The 17,333-nt window shown below is 38.7% G+C and overlaps 1 protein-coding gene across 7 annotated transcripts in view; it reads left to right on the forward strand.

Annotated features, from left to right (window-relative positions):
- RTEL1 (regulator of telomere elongation helicase 1) overlaps window positions 1–17,333 on the forward strand; it is a 52,771-nt gene that overhangs the window by 23,085 nt on the left and 12,353 nt on the right. For all 7 annotated transcript variants that reach the window (XM_052784415.1, XM_052784385.1, XM_052784376.1 and 4 more), the window contains exons 19-30: window positions 1,205–1,245; window positions 2,337–2,422; window positions 3,204–3,281; window positions 4,022–4,099; window positions 6,050–6,193; window positions 7,013–7,128; window positions 7,949–8,072; window positions 9,197–9,350; window positions 10,976–11,130; window positions 14,033–14,128; window positions 15,352–15,562; window positions 16,828–16,965. In XM_052784415.1, coding sequence (XP_052640375.1) covers window positions 1,205–1,245; window positions 2,337–2,422; window positions 3,204–3,281; window positions 4,022–4,099; window positions 6,050–6,193; window positions 7,013–7,128; window positions 7,949–8,072; window positions 9,197–9,350; window positions 10,976–11,130; window positions 14,033–14,128; window positions 15,352–15,562; window positions 16,828–16,965 — 1,421 coding nt within the window. The remainder of the gene's footprint in view (window positions 1–1,204; window positions 1,246–2,336; window positions 2,423–3,203; window positions 3,282–4,021; window positions 4,100–6,049; window positions 6,194–7,012; window positions 7,129–7,948; window positions 8,073–9,196; window positions 9,351–10,975; window positions 11,131–14,032; window positions 14,129–15,351; window positions 15,563–16,827; window positions 16,966–17,333) is intronic.

Below are 17,333 nucleotides of genomic sequence, written 5' to 3' on the forward strand. Positions count from 1 at the left end.
AAGAGCGTGGTGAGTCCTGCCCCTGAGGAGGATGAAGCGGCAGAAATAACGTGTGATGAACTGACCGTAAACCCCATTCCCCATCCCCCTGCACTGCTGGGGGGGTAGGTAGAGAATCTGGGAGTGAAGTTGTGCCCGGGAAGAAGGGAGGGGTGGAGGGAAGGTGTTCTGAGATTTGGTTTTATTTCTCATTACCCTGCTCTGGTTGATTGGTAATAAATTGAGTTCATTTTCCCCAAGTTGAGTTTGTTTTGCCTGTGATGGTAATTGGTGAGTGATCTCTCCTGTCCTTATCTCGACCCACAAGCCCTTTGTTATATTTTCTCTCCCCTGTCTAGCTGAGGAGGGGGGAGTGATAGAACGGCTTTGGTGGGCACCTGGCATTCAGCTAGGGTCAACCCGCCACATGAAGATACTGTCTTTCAAAGGGCCAAGGTTGGGGATCCCCTCCCTAAGGCATAGAACATCTTTTTTTTTGAAGGAAGGGAATTCATAGTGTTTGCTGCGTTTTGACAATGTCTGTGTGGTGATACTGGTATTTGTAGGTCTTATAAAAATAAATATGTTCTTTTTTTTTCCCTGCATATGTAAGTTTCCTGGGAAAACAGTATGCAAAATTACAGGGCAATAAAAAGAAAGAAACAGAGGCATGAGGAAACAGGTAACTTTTCAGTCAGGGCTGGAAGAAACATAAATACTGCTTGTTGTAGAGCAGTACTTTTTCAGTCAAAGCAAAAGCGATTTACTTGGCTTATGCCATGAGTAAATAATAACCATAGTAACCATATTCACTCTTTTTGCCCCTACAGCCTCACCACACCTAATTCATCAGTAGTTATTTTAAATAGTTGTAATGTTAGTCAGGCTTGACAGCATCTGCAGGCTTTTCTGGCAGAACTTTCACCATTAAATTGCTAGTATTAATCATAAAACTCATATGGCTGCCTATTTCTACTTGTTACGTTTTGATAATATTGAAGCTTAGATAATCTTCAGTGCTAATAATAAGAATATTTAATAGTAATAGTAATGTGTAGTCAAGGTATTACTAATTTTGTGTCATTGGTATGGGTGCTTGCCACAGGAAAGGGAGCAATTGTGAGTATGAATATGCTATCTTAGATGAATATCAAAGGAAGTCAATATGTAAGAAAAACATAGAAAAGGAAATACAATGATGTTACTTGATTTTTCTTCTTTGTAGGTTTTCAGAGGATTATTTATCTTCTCTGGGGAAAACGATTGGTAAGTGAAGTGTTCAAATTTCAGAAATGGGTTGTTGCACAGGATTTTTAGAAGTCTCTTAGAAGGAGAAATACTAAAGACGACAAGATGGAGAAAGGTAAATGATTGCATTGCATACCTAAATGCTGTCTGGTTTTGTATGCTTCTGTTTGCTCAGGCAGCTGGCTACTGTAATGCATACAAAAATGAGTTTGAGTCCTTCGTTTAATATTTCTAGGTTAGGAGTTCATTTTTATTGTCAGGTGTTTGTGTTTGGGTCAAAAATGTGGTTCCTAAACATGGTCAGAAAGTGGTGCAAACTAGAAAATCAGTGCACAGAGATGATGCAGCCAAGCATCATTTGCAGAGCAATTAAAGATCACAAGAAGTCCGTGTAATTTCTTGTGATATTTTTAAAGGCACCATGTCAAGCCCGTCCTTATGTCAGCATTTATTGTTTTGGTAATGTTTTACAAATATAATAGAACTACAAAATTTTAACATATGACAGAATAAAAGAAGAGTGTTTGTGTAGCTTGGCTGAGATATGATTGAAAGGAATCTGTTACATCTAGAAATGTTTGAAGGAAATGGAGGAGAGTGCTCTGAGGTGTTCAGCTTGGCCTAAAAGCTGAAATTAAGAAAATGCTTTCACAAAATAGCAGATTAATGTTTTTTTCAGTAAAGTGTATACTATTTGACCAGAAAACTCAAAAGCAATCTTGTACCTCATCCATTGCTTTGAATGTTTAGACAGCAGTGCACAAAGAGTGGAGAAAATTATCTAAAAATAGATCCTACTGTCACAAGGGAAAATATGGCAGATGATGTATCTTGTCTGTAGTGTTTGGTGTAGCTCATAATATCTTTTATCCTTTTAAAACTACACTTTAGAAAGCTAGTTAGGCATCTGTATTAAAGTTTATACCTTGACGACAAGATTATTGAAATGATTTTAAAAAATGGAACAACTTTCAATACATGAACATTCATGTCAAGAAAGTAGAAAAGATTTTGGAAGCAACCCATGCTGTTATTTTTCCTCTGCTGTCTGTGTACTCTGTCCCAGGATGAAAATATGCTCAGCTATGCACTTGCCTATCTCATTGCAGGTAACCTTGTGCGAGTTGTACCACATGGACTGTTGGTGTTCTTCCCGTCATATCCTGTCATGGATAAGAGCCTGGAATATTGGAGAGTATGTTAATTGCTCTGCCTTTTATTAGGTGGTTTAGTTACACACCTCAGACAGTTTGTAGTTATGCTATCTAACCATGGTCATTAAAAATTCTTTGTTAATAAGTAAATTATAAAATCTGTGAAGTAAAAACCCAGGTCAGGCTTCTTTTATTTTGATCACAATACTCTGAAATGCAGCGTTGCAGAAACCAAACCCAAAAGAATCTTAATACCTCATTTGATCTGATCTCAGAGTTCATTTAATTTCACCAGACTTCTCTTTATTCAACCTCCAAATTATAGTTGGTCTAAGTGTTCCAACTCTTTGGGGGGGGGGAACCCCAATATGAACATTTCTCTTTATTTTTAATTTGTAACTGTTGCAGCTGTAACTTTCGTAACTGCTATGCTCATGACTTGAGTGTCCCTCATGAGACTTGGTAGAACAGTTCTGTTTTAAATGCTCCTCTTCCTTAAAAGTGAGTGCTGGGACAGAGGTATCATACTGCAGAGTGGGTCTCTGGGAGGTGGATGTTGGGAACTTGCAAGTCAGAAAGAAAAGAAATGGATCTCCTGTCTGCATAATGTCTGAGTTGCACCAACTGCAAGGAATCACTGTTAGTGTTGTTAAGATTGTATGTTTCTGCTTCCATCTCTTCCTCTGTTCGGCAAGAGAGGAACAGACTGTGTTAGGGAAGTCTGTGGTGACCACTCCTGAGCATTTCCTTTCTTGTGGGCACTTCTGGTATGTGCTTACTTTCACATGGCCATTTCTGATATGTTCATTATCTGTTTAACAGGAGCATGATTTTGCTAAAAGAATAGAAGAAGTGAAGCCAATGTTTGTGGAACCCAGGAACAAAGGAAGCTTTGCAGAGGTTGATTATTTGCATTACACACCTGTAACATTTTCAGAAATTGTTTTTTATGTTTAAATACCTTCTCTAAGATGTGTTTGGGTGTGAAACACCCCAATTTTATCCTAGGATAAAATTAAAACTCTTAGTGCTTCTTTGAAGTGTAGTTCTTCTGTGCATCCTTCCTTTACTCTTTTGGCTGGTTGTGTGGGGTACAATCTTAATTTGAAATACAGTGATGTAGCAGTGGCTAACATATATATGTACTGCATAATCAAGATGGTAGAAAGCTGTCACTTCAGTAGTCAGCATCTTTTAACGTTCCGTGGGACGTTTTCTCCCAGCTTCTCGTGCTTTGGGTGTTAAGGAATTGTGCAGTGTCATCTTGTTTGTTTATAACTGCTCTGTTTGCTTCTTAGAGTAAATAATATCCTTGAACTGCTTTCCTGGTTTGCCTATTTTACTCCAGGATCTGAAGAAACACAGGGCAGTCCGTGTTTTACCTTCTCATCAGAAGTATCTGATATTACTTTTGTGCTTACCCAGGTGCATTCTCAATTTCAGACTAATGTGAGGATTTTGCCAAGCAAACTGCTTCTCACATTTGCAGTTAATAAAAGTAAAGAAAATTACACTAAGCCAAATTAATCACATTTTAGATCTTAGTGTACAAGTCAAATTTAGCTAGTACGGCTTTCTACTTATGCAAATGCAAAGGATAATACCATTCCTGTTCTTGCTTAAACTAGTTTATCTTTCAGGTAATGGATGCCTACTATGATAAAATTGTCTGTCCTAAGTCCAACGGAGCTGCTTTTTTGGCAGTATGTCGGGGAAAGGTAATGTAACTGAGAATTTGTTTCATCTGAGATCAGGTTATATAGTTGATGGAAAAAACATCATTCTGGATTTCAGTACATTTCTGTTATCTGGCTGTAATTATATGTGGAAAAAACCCACGAGAAGTAGGATGCCCTAAAGTCTTTTCAGAATTATCTCAGGTTTACATATGCCTCAATCCTGTTTTTATTAAAGGGATACATCTTTGAGTTCTTTAAAGGGGATGAGCATCATACTTCTATTTCCTGGTAGCTGCTCACTGAAAACTCAACCCATTAGATGAGAACAACTGTTCTGGAGGAGAACTAAAGGAAGCATTTGTAATCAAGCATGTTAGAACACCACTGCTGAAAACCAAAACTATTGCTTATCTTTAAAAAATTTACATTAACTTCAGGTCGTCTGGACACATTTGATGGCCTTTCATTTACATTTTCCAGTGCTGATAAATTGATTTATGTTTATCAGTGTAAATATTTGCAAAATCATAAAATCACTTTTGCTGCTGCTTACTGTGTACCAAGAGAAGATTCAACTTCTTTTGAACCTTCAGTCCCAGTCTCCAAAGTGGCTGTTGGATCAGTGAAGAAAAGATGTAGCTCTTTTTTGGGTGGGACTCTCAGCTGAATATGCCTGTCCTTCCAACAATAGTGTATAACCCCAAGAGGAGTAGAGTCTGTGGAGAGATCATGGTTTGCAGTAACATGCAGTTGAAGGATAGACTTAGTTTGTTGTAGTCACAGCTTTAATAGTATGACTGCAAAATTAAAAATAATTGAGAAGATAAACCAAGAGAGTCATGTTGTCAAAAGCTCTAAAACTAGCTCCCTTCTCAGCCATCACTTCAAGATTCCCGCCCAGGTTGTTGCTCAGCTTTTACATTGGCAGTAGGTTCTAGCAAGCTTTTTGTGTTCTCTGTTCCCGGAAAGAAACCTAAAAAACCAGTCCTTTTTATGAAGAGGAGATTCTGTCCCAGTTGCTCTAGTTCTTTTGCTAGCTGTATCTAGGCCTGGGGTGTCTTTAAAAGTTCATGGGAATTTTCTTTCCTGTTCTGGGCGGGTGAAGGGCAGGCTTGTTTTGGTGGTTTTGTCTAAGGTTGGTCTTCTCAGGTTCTTAGGAGCCTGAGGAATTTCCTTTGTGCCCAAGATAAAATGTGCATAAATACAACTATATGATTGTTAGCTCCAGATGGATTACAGTGCAAGCTGTGATAGCTTAAGCTAGTGCTGCCACTAAAAGCAGAGTGGAGTTGGTCATTCTACCCACCCATCCATCCCTGATGTTATATTCCATCACAGCTGCTTGTGTGGCATGGTAAATGAGATTGAAGAATTGATTCAGCTGAAAAACAACTTTTTTTAGCCCTCCACCCCAATTATTTTTCAGTCTGTTCAACTCTGATTTTGTTCATTTCACAAAGTGATTTGCCAGCACAGCATGGGACATGACCATGTACAGGGGGCATGAGTGACAAATACTTGAGTGGATGTAAGCAGTGTAGCTGGTGAATATGACGCTATGATTCTGAGCAGATTCCTGATAGCTTTCCATTATTGCTTTGAAATGATTCTATTCACTTTTAATGTCAGAGAAGGTTTGCTGTGTTCTTATCACATCTTGTTAACAATTCAGGATATGGAAGGTTTAAACAGAGGTATTGACTGACTTTTAAGATGTCTTCTGAATACAGATGTTCTGCTTATCCAGGAATTAGACATGCATTAATGGCATTGGCTGAGGAATGCTTTGTCCAGGACCTCCTAGAGGAAAAAGCTAAGTTTAAAGTCCTGGTAATAAAAGCAACAAATCTCGTTGAAACTGTTCATTACATATTCATAAACTACACTTGGCTAGGGATTTAATTTAATGGCGAAAAAAGGCCTAACTGCTGAATTGCTCTGAATTGTCACTTCGAATCCTGTTGATAATGGAAAAAACTATCTCTTCAGGCCAGTGAAGGCTTGGACTTTGCAGACATAAATGGACGAGGAGTCATCATTACTGGGCTTCCGTTTCCTCCTCGTATGGAGCCCAGAGTCGTTTTAAAGATGCAGTTCCTGGATGAAATGAGAAGAAGTGGTGCAGGTGCACAGGTAATGCTGGACAACTTTTCACTGTTGGCTGTTTGCAGGTTTGTGTTATTGTTTCTCCCTCTTGTCTCTGTGGATTTTGGCTTTTGTTACCCTTCCAGCCTCATGGGACCATGAATATGAAAAAACCAAACAACCTTGGGAGTTTGTCACAAATACAGTCACCTTTTCCTTTTAATAATGTTAAGGGTTCCAAATTCTGTCTCCAGTGACATGGCCTCAATCAAATATAGGCTCAAAAAATGGTATAATTAAAGTTTCAGTCAAAATCTTTGTAGGCATTATCCATCTGTCTTTCTAAGGGAATTATTTCATCCAGAGAGAGGATGGGCAGGAAGAATTGCCTGTGCTGGCTGGTTTGGGGATTTTTGTTTTGGTGGTTTGGAGGGGCAGGTGTTGTTTGGTTTTGGGTTTTTGGGTTTTGTTTTGCTTTGTGTTGGTTTTTTTTTTTTCCCTGCTGCTTCAGGCATGAGAATGAATGGCATTATAAATTCAGTTTATTGTTCTGCAGGGTAGCTGTTAGGTCTTAAATAATATGGTGAGTCTATTGTACTACCAAAGCTGTCAGTGCATCATACACTAAATAGCTCCTCAAGTTGGGTATTACTACTTGAGTTTTCTGTGCACCATAAGTCAGGTGTGACATTTGAGTCAACCTATATTTGGTTTTCCTAGGCTTTTAGAGATTTGTCAGTAGATCTTGTTGGATACATTTTTTTTTTTATTATTATTTATTTATTTAGAAAGAAATAGTGACTGTACAGCACAGTGATTAAATTTTACCTGGTAAGTAATGTTGATTGTTCCTCCCACATATTGCAGTATTTATCTGGACGTGAGTGGTACAGTCAGCAAGCTTCCCGGGCTGTTAATCAGGCCATCGGCAGGGTCATCAGACATCGCCAAGACTATGGTGCTATCTTCCTGTGTGACCACAGGTAAAACCTTGGTTCTAGAACATAAACATACATCAACATCTTTATATCCCAACATGGGTATTGGTATTTTGTATATAAATGTGCTGATGTTACTGTTTGGGGAAAGCTACAGTTCATAAGTAATTAAATTATTTTATATAACAGGTTATATAAATACTGCACTACTTTAAGATAATAACTAGATTGTTATCTTCTGCTCCCAAAATGTACTGTCTGGGAGCTGCAGAAAGAGATTAATGGTATTAATGCAAAATAAGCTAATTTGCCGAATTCATGTTTGTAATGCTACTGGAAATTATGTGATAATAACTTATGGGTTTGCATTTTCTCCATCTCTCATTTGAGAAGGCAGTCACAAGCACTGCAATTTTTTGAGAGGAGGGGGATGAAAATGAGGAAAGATTATATTACTGAAAAAATATAATCTAAATTAATATAATATGTTAATATTGCATTACTATCAGTAATATAACATTAATATAATATGTATATAATAGGCAATAAGAGTTTAATTGATAGCCTTCAATGCTGAGGCTCAACTGGGGACAGTGAGCGCATCACAGTTCAGTACTACTCTTGCTGTTGCACAGTTATAGATTTTATTGATGAAGGATGGGAATTGGCTGATTGCATGGTACATGGTATCAACAAAGCCCTTTTCTCCTGAGTGAAGACATCACCCCGTTATATTTACTGCACTGTTTCAATCTTTTGTTGTCTTGCTGCTCCTCCCTTGTAATTTTGGACCCTGATCTAGCATTTGTTTAATTCATTTAGGCCAAGCTGGCAAATAATTCTCTCCTTTTCCAATCCTACACAGGTTCACAACGAGTGATGTAAGAGGCAAGCTGCCTTCATGGGTCCGTCCTTACGTGAACGTTTATGACAACTTTGGGCATGCAGTCCGAAGTGTCTCTGTCTTCTTTCGTGTTGCTCAAGAAATTGTAAGTGGTTTAAAAAAAAAAAAACAACAAAAAAACCCAAACCAAACCAAAAACAACAACCAACAAATTTTCTTGATAGTATTGGAGACTGGAAATACTAAGCCAGGTGAGAGATGCGACGCAGTCACTTATCACTTCCACACATTGGCAGCTTTACAGGAAAGGAGATACACCTCGTCTTTCTTGAAGAGCTAGCTGGGAGAGGATGTGTTGTCATGCTGGGCGACTCATTAGGTTAGGTCACAAAAATAACTTCCTCTTCTGGTTCCTCCTAAATAAACACAGCTTTCATTGGATGGTGTGCAAATACTGGAACTAATGTCAGAAGCAAAAAGCTTTCTACCTCACCCTCAGGGAGAGCGTATACGTGTGGAAGAATCAGTCAAACTCTTAAATTTAAATCGAAGCTGACCGGTATAAAGAGTGAGACAAACCCATCAGTTATTACAGTTCATCAGTGGGTCATCTGTACTAATATAGCTTCTCTTTTAGCATTAAGAAGCTCTTTTTCTCAGTAGTAGTTCCTTGATTTAAATAGTAATATTGTAAAACGACTTCTAATTGACTGGAGAAAGTCATAACAAGAAATGGGCTGGAAGCCAGCATGAGGAGTTCTTTGTCCCCAAAACAGAGATTAAGATTAAAATAAACACAATTTCACATGCCAACTTGGCTGACTTCCTGGAAGATGCTTTAGCCAAATACAAGTTGTTCAAAATATTAAGTTACAGATGGATGATACTGGATGACTTTATGATCTTTTCTGATCATAAATGAGAGTTTCATGGTGAATAAGAATCACAACCCAATGTGCTTTGCCAGAATGAGCTATGTTGCAGGGATAGTGTTAGGAAGCAATTGTTCTTTAGCAGGCTCATGACCTTTTTTTTGTTAAACAGGTCAATGCTAAGCCTGCTTTCTACATTTCATCTGTCTGTGTCACTTCCTAGTTATTGGGTCCTTTTTTCAAAAGCACATAAAGCCAGAATGCCTTAACAATCTTGCCTCGGGGATTATTTGGGAAAAAGGAGATGTCTTTGGGTTGTTGCTGAGATTTTTGGTTGCAAAGGAAGTGGAGTGGAAGAGTAGCTTTTGCCTACTAACATTTTGTAAACTGCTTGCAGATGCCCCCACCCCTGCCACAATGCCCTTCTGGCTCTGCTGGTTCCCTAAGTGAAAGCGATACGGTACCATCTACTTCATCTGAGCAGATCCTCTCCCTGAAAAAAGCCAAAAACTTGGATGACCATGTTCCCAGTTTGAAGAGGAAAAGAAAAGGTAGGTTTGGGTTCTTGCAGATAAACATTTTTTTTTTTTTTTTTAAGCTGAACCAAAAAAGGAGGAGCAAGAGACTAGAAACTGGAATGGGAGAGAAAGCAAGGAGAGCTCAAAGACTGATGTAAAAGTCTGATCAGAAGGGACATAGCTCAGCAGTAGAAAATGGGGGAACCTGTTGCAACTACAGAGCAAAGAGGCAGATGGGGCCTGAAAGTGTCCTGCAGAACAGGAGGCATTTGGTGGAATATCATAGGTAGCTTAAAAAGTAAGAACTGAAAGTCTGTTTCTGAGTAGCACTGACTTTCATATGTCCTTCTTCCATCCTGTTGTATAAATGACTCTTACACAGTAGTCTGACTAAGAAAATAGAAAGAGGGCATTGACCTTGGAACAAAACAGCATTTTAAAATTTGTGGTTAGCTAATGCCAAAGAATAAAAAGTATTTCTCATGTCAGATATTATTTCAGAATGTTCCATTCTAGATTGCTTGCTGTTTTGGAACAGAACAATGAAGTTGTGTTTAAAACTGTGGTTCCAAAACAGTTATGACTGAGCGTGTGGGTGATTTCACATTAGATCTAAGACAATGTGACTGCAAGTTGTCGTTGAAAGGGATTACTTTGGCCACCACTTTTTCCTCCCTCAATTTCCAACCGTGCGCTTATGCTCCTTCCCTTGATTTGAATCCATCTATTGTGCAGCTGCAGAGCAAGCAGAGCTTGCTGAACCAATTTACCTTTCATTCACATGACTGGTAGATCCATCTCAGAGGATGGGCTGGAATGTGTGACTGAAGGTAAAGGGAAGAAGCTGCATTGCCTTTTCTGATATAGATTTTCAATTGCATTGCATCATCTGTAACATCAAACTGCACATGTAATCATAGTTTTGGCTAAAGAGTTTCTTGTACTGACTTTTTAATTTATAGTGTAATATACTTCCATTCTTCTCAATATAGTCACTTTTCTTAGTAACTGACTGTTGAAGTGATTTCACAAAGTAGTGGAAATGTATTTTGAAGAGAACACCTTCTAGAAGTAGCAAACTGATACTAATTTAACACTACCTACAGCTCTAAATTCTTATATGTAAAACCAAATATACCTGGATCCTGATTAGTGAGAATATGCATTCTTGGGACCTGAGGGTGACTATGTCTTATAGGTATTGATACTGTGAGAATTGTAGGCTTTAAAAAAACCCAAACTTGTCCTGTTTAAAAATAATAAATCATATTTCATGCCAGAATCTCTTAAAAACAGGAACTCAATTTTGGGGAAATCCATAAAGCTAAAATAGTTAGACAGACAACCATTGCAGTAAGACCTTTCTTTTCCATTGATCCTAAGCCATTTGGAGGTTAAATATGACCACCACTTAAGGAAAAGTTTGAGAGAAGTCCACCACATTATGGAACAAATGCTTGAGCAATTTTGGGAGTGATTAACTAAAGCAGTCTTCTTACTAAGTCATATAATGCAATTTTGCAAGATGTGGAAGATGAAATAAACCAGCACATCTTTGTGGATTGCTGTGTAAGATTTTGAGGTATTACTAAGTCAAAGAAAATGCAAGAGAGAATGTGGAATATTAATTTGTCATCTGTATTATGCTGTGATGCCAGTAAATGGAGATGGAGCATCCAGCCTATGCATGGAATATGAACAAGAGCTCATCTCACCTAGAAGACAATGTGTTGGGCTCTTGGATGCATTGGAGCGCAATGAGAAGAGCAGTGAAGATGCAGAGGAGGAAAGTGACTTGTCGGGAGAGGAAAAGGTAATGGCAATGGTGTAGCAAAATACTTGCTCATAAGTAAAAATTGCAGGCTCAAAAGTAAAGTAAGTTTAGCATTGATTTAAGAGTACCAGTTCAACTGTCTTTCAAGAAAAACTTAACTGTAGTTGGCACTGGTAACTACAAGTTCTCACAATTAAGCTTAATTAAAGGGTTTTCTTGCTACATTCAACTAGATGACCAACAGGTACGTGCCTGTACTGTGTTCTATAGCTGCTGACCATGTAGATTCCTGGAAATTAATGGTGCTCTCTGGAGAGCAAAGAGCTCTCAAAGAAGAGGTTCCTCCTGGGTGGAATCTGTCAGCACTTGGTATGTGACCAGCTATTGAATTAAAAAAAGGGTGGGAGGAGGGCTTATGAATTAAAAATTGCACTTTCAGGTGAAAATCTTTGATTTGCTTCAGAGAGTGAATATTGCAGACTTGCAGAATATTTTATCTGAATCAAAAATCCACTATTGCATTAAGATCAACAAACCTGCTTCTGTGCTGCTCACTTTCTTTCCTCTTGGATTGGTATTTTTAATACATCAGTGATTAGGCTGTGTTCTTCTTACTTTCCCAAAATCCCTGTTCGCAGTTGTTGGTGGGGTAGCTCCCTTACCTGGCTACCATCAGCAGGAATATTAAACTCCTGGCTTGCAGACTCAGTTTGGCTGGTAACTAAGTGTGTGGACTCCAGGAATGCCTGTTGCAACATACCTAAGCAGTTGGCTTAGGGGAAGAATGCCTAAGGGAAAGCGTGGAGGTGTAAGGAGTATCTGGGAAATATCCAAGGAGGCCTAAGGGAGATGGCTGGAGGCATGTACAAAACAGAGGGAATGTACAAACTTGGAGAAACGAACAAGGATAGAGAATATTTAACTTGTGTGCAGCTGATTGAGAAATTGGCTCCATCACGCATGGGCCATCATGTCACAGATACCAGAACTTATTCTTTGGAAAGCCTGGCACATCTCCAGGGACTCGGTAACTCAGCTTTAGTGTCTTGTTAACACAGCTGCACTGCTTTTAGCATAGTTCAGCATCTCCTTAAGTCAGAGAAGTTGGTGGTCCTAATGGCTTGGCAGTGAGTCAGCTTGTGTCCGCTTTCTATATTTGGCATTTACTACTCATCTGTGGCTTGCAGAGAACTGTGCGGTCATCGTGTGCTGCACCTAAATTGATGACCTCTGGCACCAGAGATGTGCAGAGTGTAGTCCTGAGACATGCAGTGCCTCTGAGGCAGCCAGCTTTCACTCTGAGTCTAGCACTGAGCTGATTTTAATAAGCACTGAATTTGGACTGATAATGGGGTTGGTGTGCTTTCATATCTTTCTTCCCCATCCATCATAGTATCTGTGTTACCATTTTTTCTTTTATCAAGGTTATACTGTACCCTTGTTCCCTAAATAATGGAAATTTAGCTGCTGTCATTCTGAAACAATTTGCTTGGGGTGAAAAAGAAGAAAACAAGCCTTTGTTATCTCAAAATACAAGAAATAGTCTCTCAATCCATTTAAAGAATAATTTGACAGTTCCCCTTAATCAGTTTTCCTTGTGAGATATGCCTTACGAAAACTTGTCTTTCAGAAGCCTTGTTTCTTCTGGATCATGCTATTCAAGGTGGTGCCTTTACATAGTCCAGGATTAAGAACATGTTTTTGTTCATTTTTCTGACTTATGGCATGTATCATAAATGTTTGACTTGCTGCTTGTATTCCAATTCTTCGTTCTGTTGCATGATGCTTAAATAAAATACATTTAAATGTGCATTTAAATCATGGTCAGGCTTTTCTGGAATTCAGTATTCTTGCAGTGTTATGAGTGCACTGAAGGTTGTATTTCTGAGTAGCAGCAACCAACTTTACAAACTGGCGAATCTGAGGTTATTGGGTTAGGGTTTTGTTTATTTTTAGTGTTGTTGTTTTAGTTGTATTTAGTTAAATTTGACTCTGAAGCTTCATGATCTGAATAGACATATTTAGAAGTCACAGTGGAATATATAGGGGTACTGTTATGTTTCACTGGTTCCTCTCTCAAATCAACAACACTATTCTGTAAATGCACTGATAGTCACATGCTTGCTATGAAATTCTCTTATTGGCCAAGAGCAAAGAAATAAATCACTTCACATACCTGCTTTCTCAACAGGTATGTAGAAACCAACTGGCAATATGGGGCTATCTCACAGTTTTTTTCTGTTACTTAGGTGATTGTTTTTAATGTGGTTGATACTGGCTTGATCTAATATTGGAGACTCTGCTATTAAGCAGTTCCACTCTTCTTGCTTATGCCTGGTCACTTGTCTTTTGGAGCTTTGTATATACCAATATTCCCCGTCACTGCAGTATAAGCGCAATTCTTTGTTACTGGGAATAGGAGAGGCTAAAAAGTTTGTCAACCCACAAGTGTTTCTGCTACTGTCTCATCCTACCTGCCCTGATATTTTCTACAAGACTGCCTAGGCTTCCTTTCTCAGTAACCCAAAAAAGCCTGATATAGGTTTTCTTCAGAAGAGAAGTACTTCCAGCCAGGAAGGTGAAGGGGCACATGAGGCATCAGTTACACACAGGTATGTGTACACTCCCAGGGCTACCCTGGAACAGTTAGCTGTAAGTCCAGCTTTGCTTAATCGGGAATCTGCACCCTCAAGACTAATTTTGTCTTTAATTTCCTCTGTTTTGGTCTCTTCTGAATTGTCCACTAAGTGATTGCCTTCTAGAAACATGTATGTGTCCCAGGGTCTGTTGCAATAATTTAGGTTGACTTCTTTCACTTTCTTGAATGGTGTCACAAACTGGGTTAACAAGCTTTACTACTGGAAATGGCTAAACTAAATGGACAGTAACTTTGAAAAGCATTTTTTTTTTAACTTTTCTTCTTTTCTTTTAATCTTCACAGGCACAACGTCTGTCAACACTTTCCCTTCAGTATGAGAAGAGGTTAACAGATGAGCAGAAAGGAGGAAGGAAGAAAATAAAGCTAGTCAGCAATACAGTATGTTTTTTCATGTGTTTGTGCCATCCCTTTGATCTGTAGACTGCCTTAATTTGAATTGGAAATTTCCAGGCAGACAGACAACTGATGCCAGAACAATTATGTTTGTTTCTCCACATTATAAATATTTGTCAGTGCACGTCTGAAATCTATTTCTGTCATGCTCTTTCTCAAATCTAGACATCACAGACCCAATCAAGCACATGTCCAGGTAGGGCTAGTAGATGAAAAGAATTGTTTTCTGGCATTGACTACCTTGTGAACATCTTCTCCCATTGACCAGGTGTGGTAGGTGGTTTTTTGTTTGGGTTTTTTTTTTTTTTAATTAGAATAGAATAGAATAGTTCAGCTGGAAGGGACCTACAATGATCATCTAGTCTAGCTGCTGGTAGAGCCTCAAATGGTATATACTGACTGGTTTTGTTTGGGTAAGCGATCACATCCTAACCCCACGTGCGGTGCGTCATTGTTGCGTGTTATGTTTGCAGTTCTACGTTATTGTTTTGCCCTGTCTCCAAACTCAGTTAGCCCAATATGCAGCTAGTTGCTTGAATCATGATAAATTCATGAGAATCTCCTGGATGATTGTGTGTGCCAGTAGTCGTCCAAGGTACTGTCATAACTGGGTGCTGTCTGTCAGACTTCCAGTCACCTAGCAAACGAAACTGATAAAAGTAGTAACAGATCCTGAAGCTGATAATATCTAAGATGTGAGGAAGGGAGCAGGTTCATTGCAGAAAGTTGTGTTTGCAATTTGTTGCTATCTGATACCATGATGAGTCAGCCTAGCCCTCAAGGTTTGGAGTAAATGCTATCTCTCTTATTAAGCCTTCTCCTAAGAAGAGAATTGTGCAATGAGACTTGGCTGCCTTCTCCAGGAATATTCCTCTGAAGCAGTCAGTTTTCAGAATGTGAATAGCATTGCTCTTCTTCTGTGAGGGAATGAATGCTCACAGACGTTAGAGGGATTAATGTTTTAGAAATAGGTATGTTTGTTCTGTGGTACTGAAGCTGGGGTTTTTTGGGGGGGGGGGGGGGGAGTGGAAACAGCACGTGGATACATGGGTGACTACCATAATTGCAAGAGACAGTAACCTGTTAGTTGAAAGCATTCATTGTTCTGTGTGCTGATGGAATTGTAAATATATTGCTTCTATCTGAATTCACATGAGAGTAACTCCTCAAGTCATACCGTTTACTGAAAAGTCCACCTGTCTTTGCAGCAAGCTGATAAGAAAGCAAACCTGACAGAGCCAAAGAAGGCCCGAGCTACATTGTACATCGCAACGGTGAAGGACACCCTAAGCCAACAGAACTATGATCTCTTCTCTAAGGCTCTTCAGCACTACAAGAAGACAGACGACTTCCATGCTATGTTATCCCAAATGAGCGCTCTCTTTATAGAGGATGAAAAAAAGCACGTCTTGTTACGAGGTATGATGACTTCCCTAGTATATTTATATGACATGACCTTTGTCTTTTTTGAAGACACTTGGGTATTTCAGAGGTAAGTGGTTTAGATTTGAAGTACAGATTAATCAGGATGATAATCATGAACATTCATCACTTTATATCCCCAGATCACACAGAAAATCTTCTCAATCTAATTATCATATGTTAGTTTGCATCTTGACAGGCCTGAAAAAAAATCACATTCCATGGAAGCTCGTGTTATTTTAAACTTTGCCTAAAAGTAGTATAGCTTATTCCCTGTGATCTAGGAGGTAAGATCAAGAGTGTGGTTGTGTGAGTTGGATAGATGCATTCATAAGGGTTCAGTGTTAAAGCAGTAAATAAGTAGACAGAATATCTAGAGAAATTATCTATTTAAATAATGCTGAGTATAAAGCAAGTGATCTGGGCAAGCGTGGATATTTACTGGTTTAGTTTGTATTTTCTTGGCTTTTAAGAACTGCATTGACAGGAACTGGACTCCCACCAACACCTCTTCTAGTTTAACAGACTGTTTTCTCTGTGAATTTAATTTCCCTCTCAACTTGTGAGCAAATGGGCAGATTTTTCTGTGACTTTTTTCATCTACTAAAATAAAAAGGCATCGTTATGCATCTTGTAAATTGTTTAAAGTTAAGGAATGGGAAGCTCAGTATGACCACTTAGTACTAATAGTAGTCACAGTCTGTTTCACAATTTGCTGATCTTACTATATATATAAATAAGAAAATATTTGATTGCCAAATTAAGGCCTAAGTCTAGTTTTCGAAAGTGGCAGGCACCTGAAACCTAAAGTTCATTTGATGTTTAGGCTTTTGGTTGGGAAGCTTTTTATGGTAAGTAAGATGAGGTGAAAAATTAACAGTATGTCAGTTATTCAACGTATCAGCCTAGCAGATACTTTGACCCCACAGTTTATGACCTTTTGCTGTAAGTACCTGTTTCACCAAGAGGTAAGCTATTTCATATTTACAGTGAAAAATTATAGTTATTGCCTGCCGGTAATAATATTGCTGGAAGTTTGCATGATAGCTGACCTTTGTGTAACTTGTAAGTGTGCTTATTGTATAAATATTAGATAAGGACACTTAGATTTTAAGTTATTTAGCTGCACTTTTTTATCTTCATGTTACCTAACCTAGAAGTCCTGCCATTGTAGGTTTCTGTGGCATTTATTACCTGTTGTGGACTGATTTTTTTTTTTTTAATTTTTTTTTTTTTCCCCTCTTCCCTCTGTCTAATAAAAGAATTTTACCAGTTTGTTCGACCTCAACATAAAAAACAGTTTGATGAAGCATGTTGCAATCTGACTGGAGTGGGCTGTGGCTACAAACCTGAGCACAGCCTCCTGCGGGAAGAGAGAGAGATACTAGCCAAGAAAATAGGTGAGGAGCTTGTTTCAGCACTCTGCAGGCAGTTGTATGGTTTGATGGACATTACCCAATCGTGGAGCAAGATGCATCTAATGTAGAAATGCAAGGATGGAAGGCAATTTAATTTAATCAATATTGAGCTAAGTCTCTGCTCTGCACGATCCTCTTGCCTGCCTTCCTGTGAGCATATGCAGATGCCTGAGCATTAGTCACTGCGTAGTTAGTAATGATGCCATTTTATTTCAAAAGGGGATTTTACAGATCTTTTTAAATCATGAATCTAGTCTGTGGATTTTAAAACTTTGTGTCTTCTTTGCTACCCACATAGTGCCACCAGAATTGTGAATAGAGGGTAATCGTGTCCTCAGAGAGCTTGTGAA

This window comes from Harpia harpyja, chromosome 1, assembly GCF_026419915.1.
Source record: "Harpia harpyja isolate bHarHar1 chromosome 1, bHarHar1 primary haplotype, whole genome shotgun sequence".
In the NCBI taxonomy this organism is placed as follows: Eukaryota; Metazoa; Chordata; class Aves; order Accipitriformes; family Accipitridae; genus Harpia; species Harpia harpyja.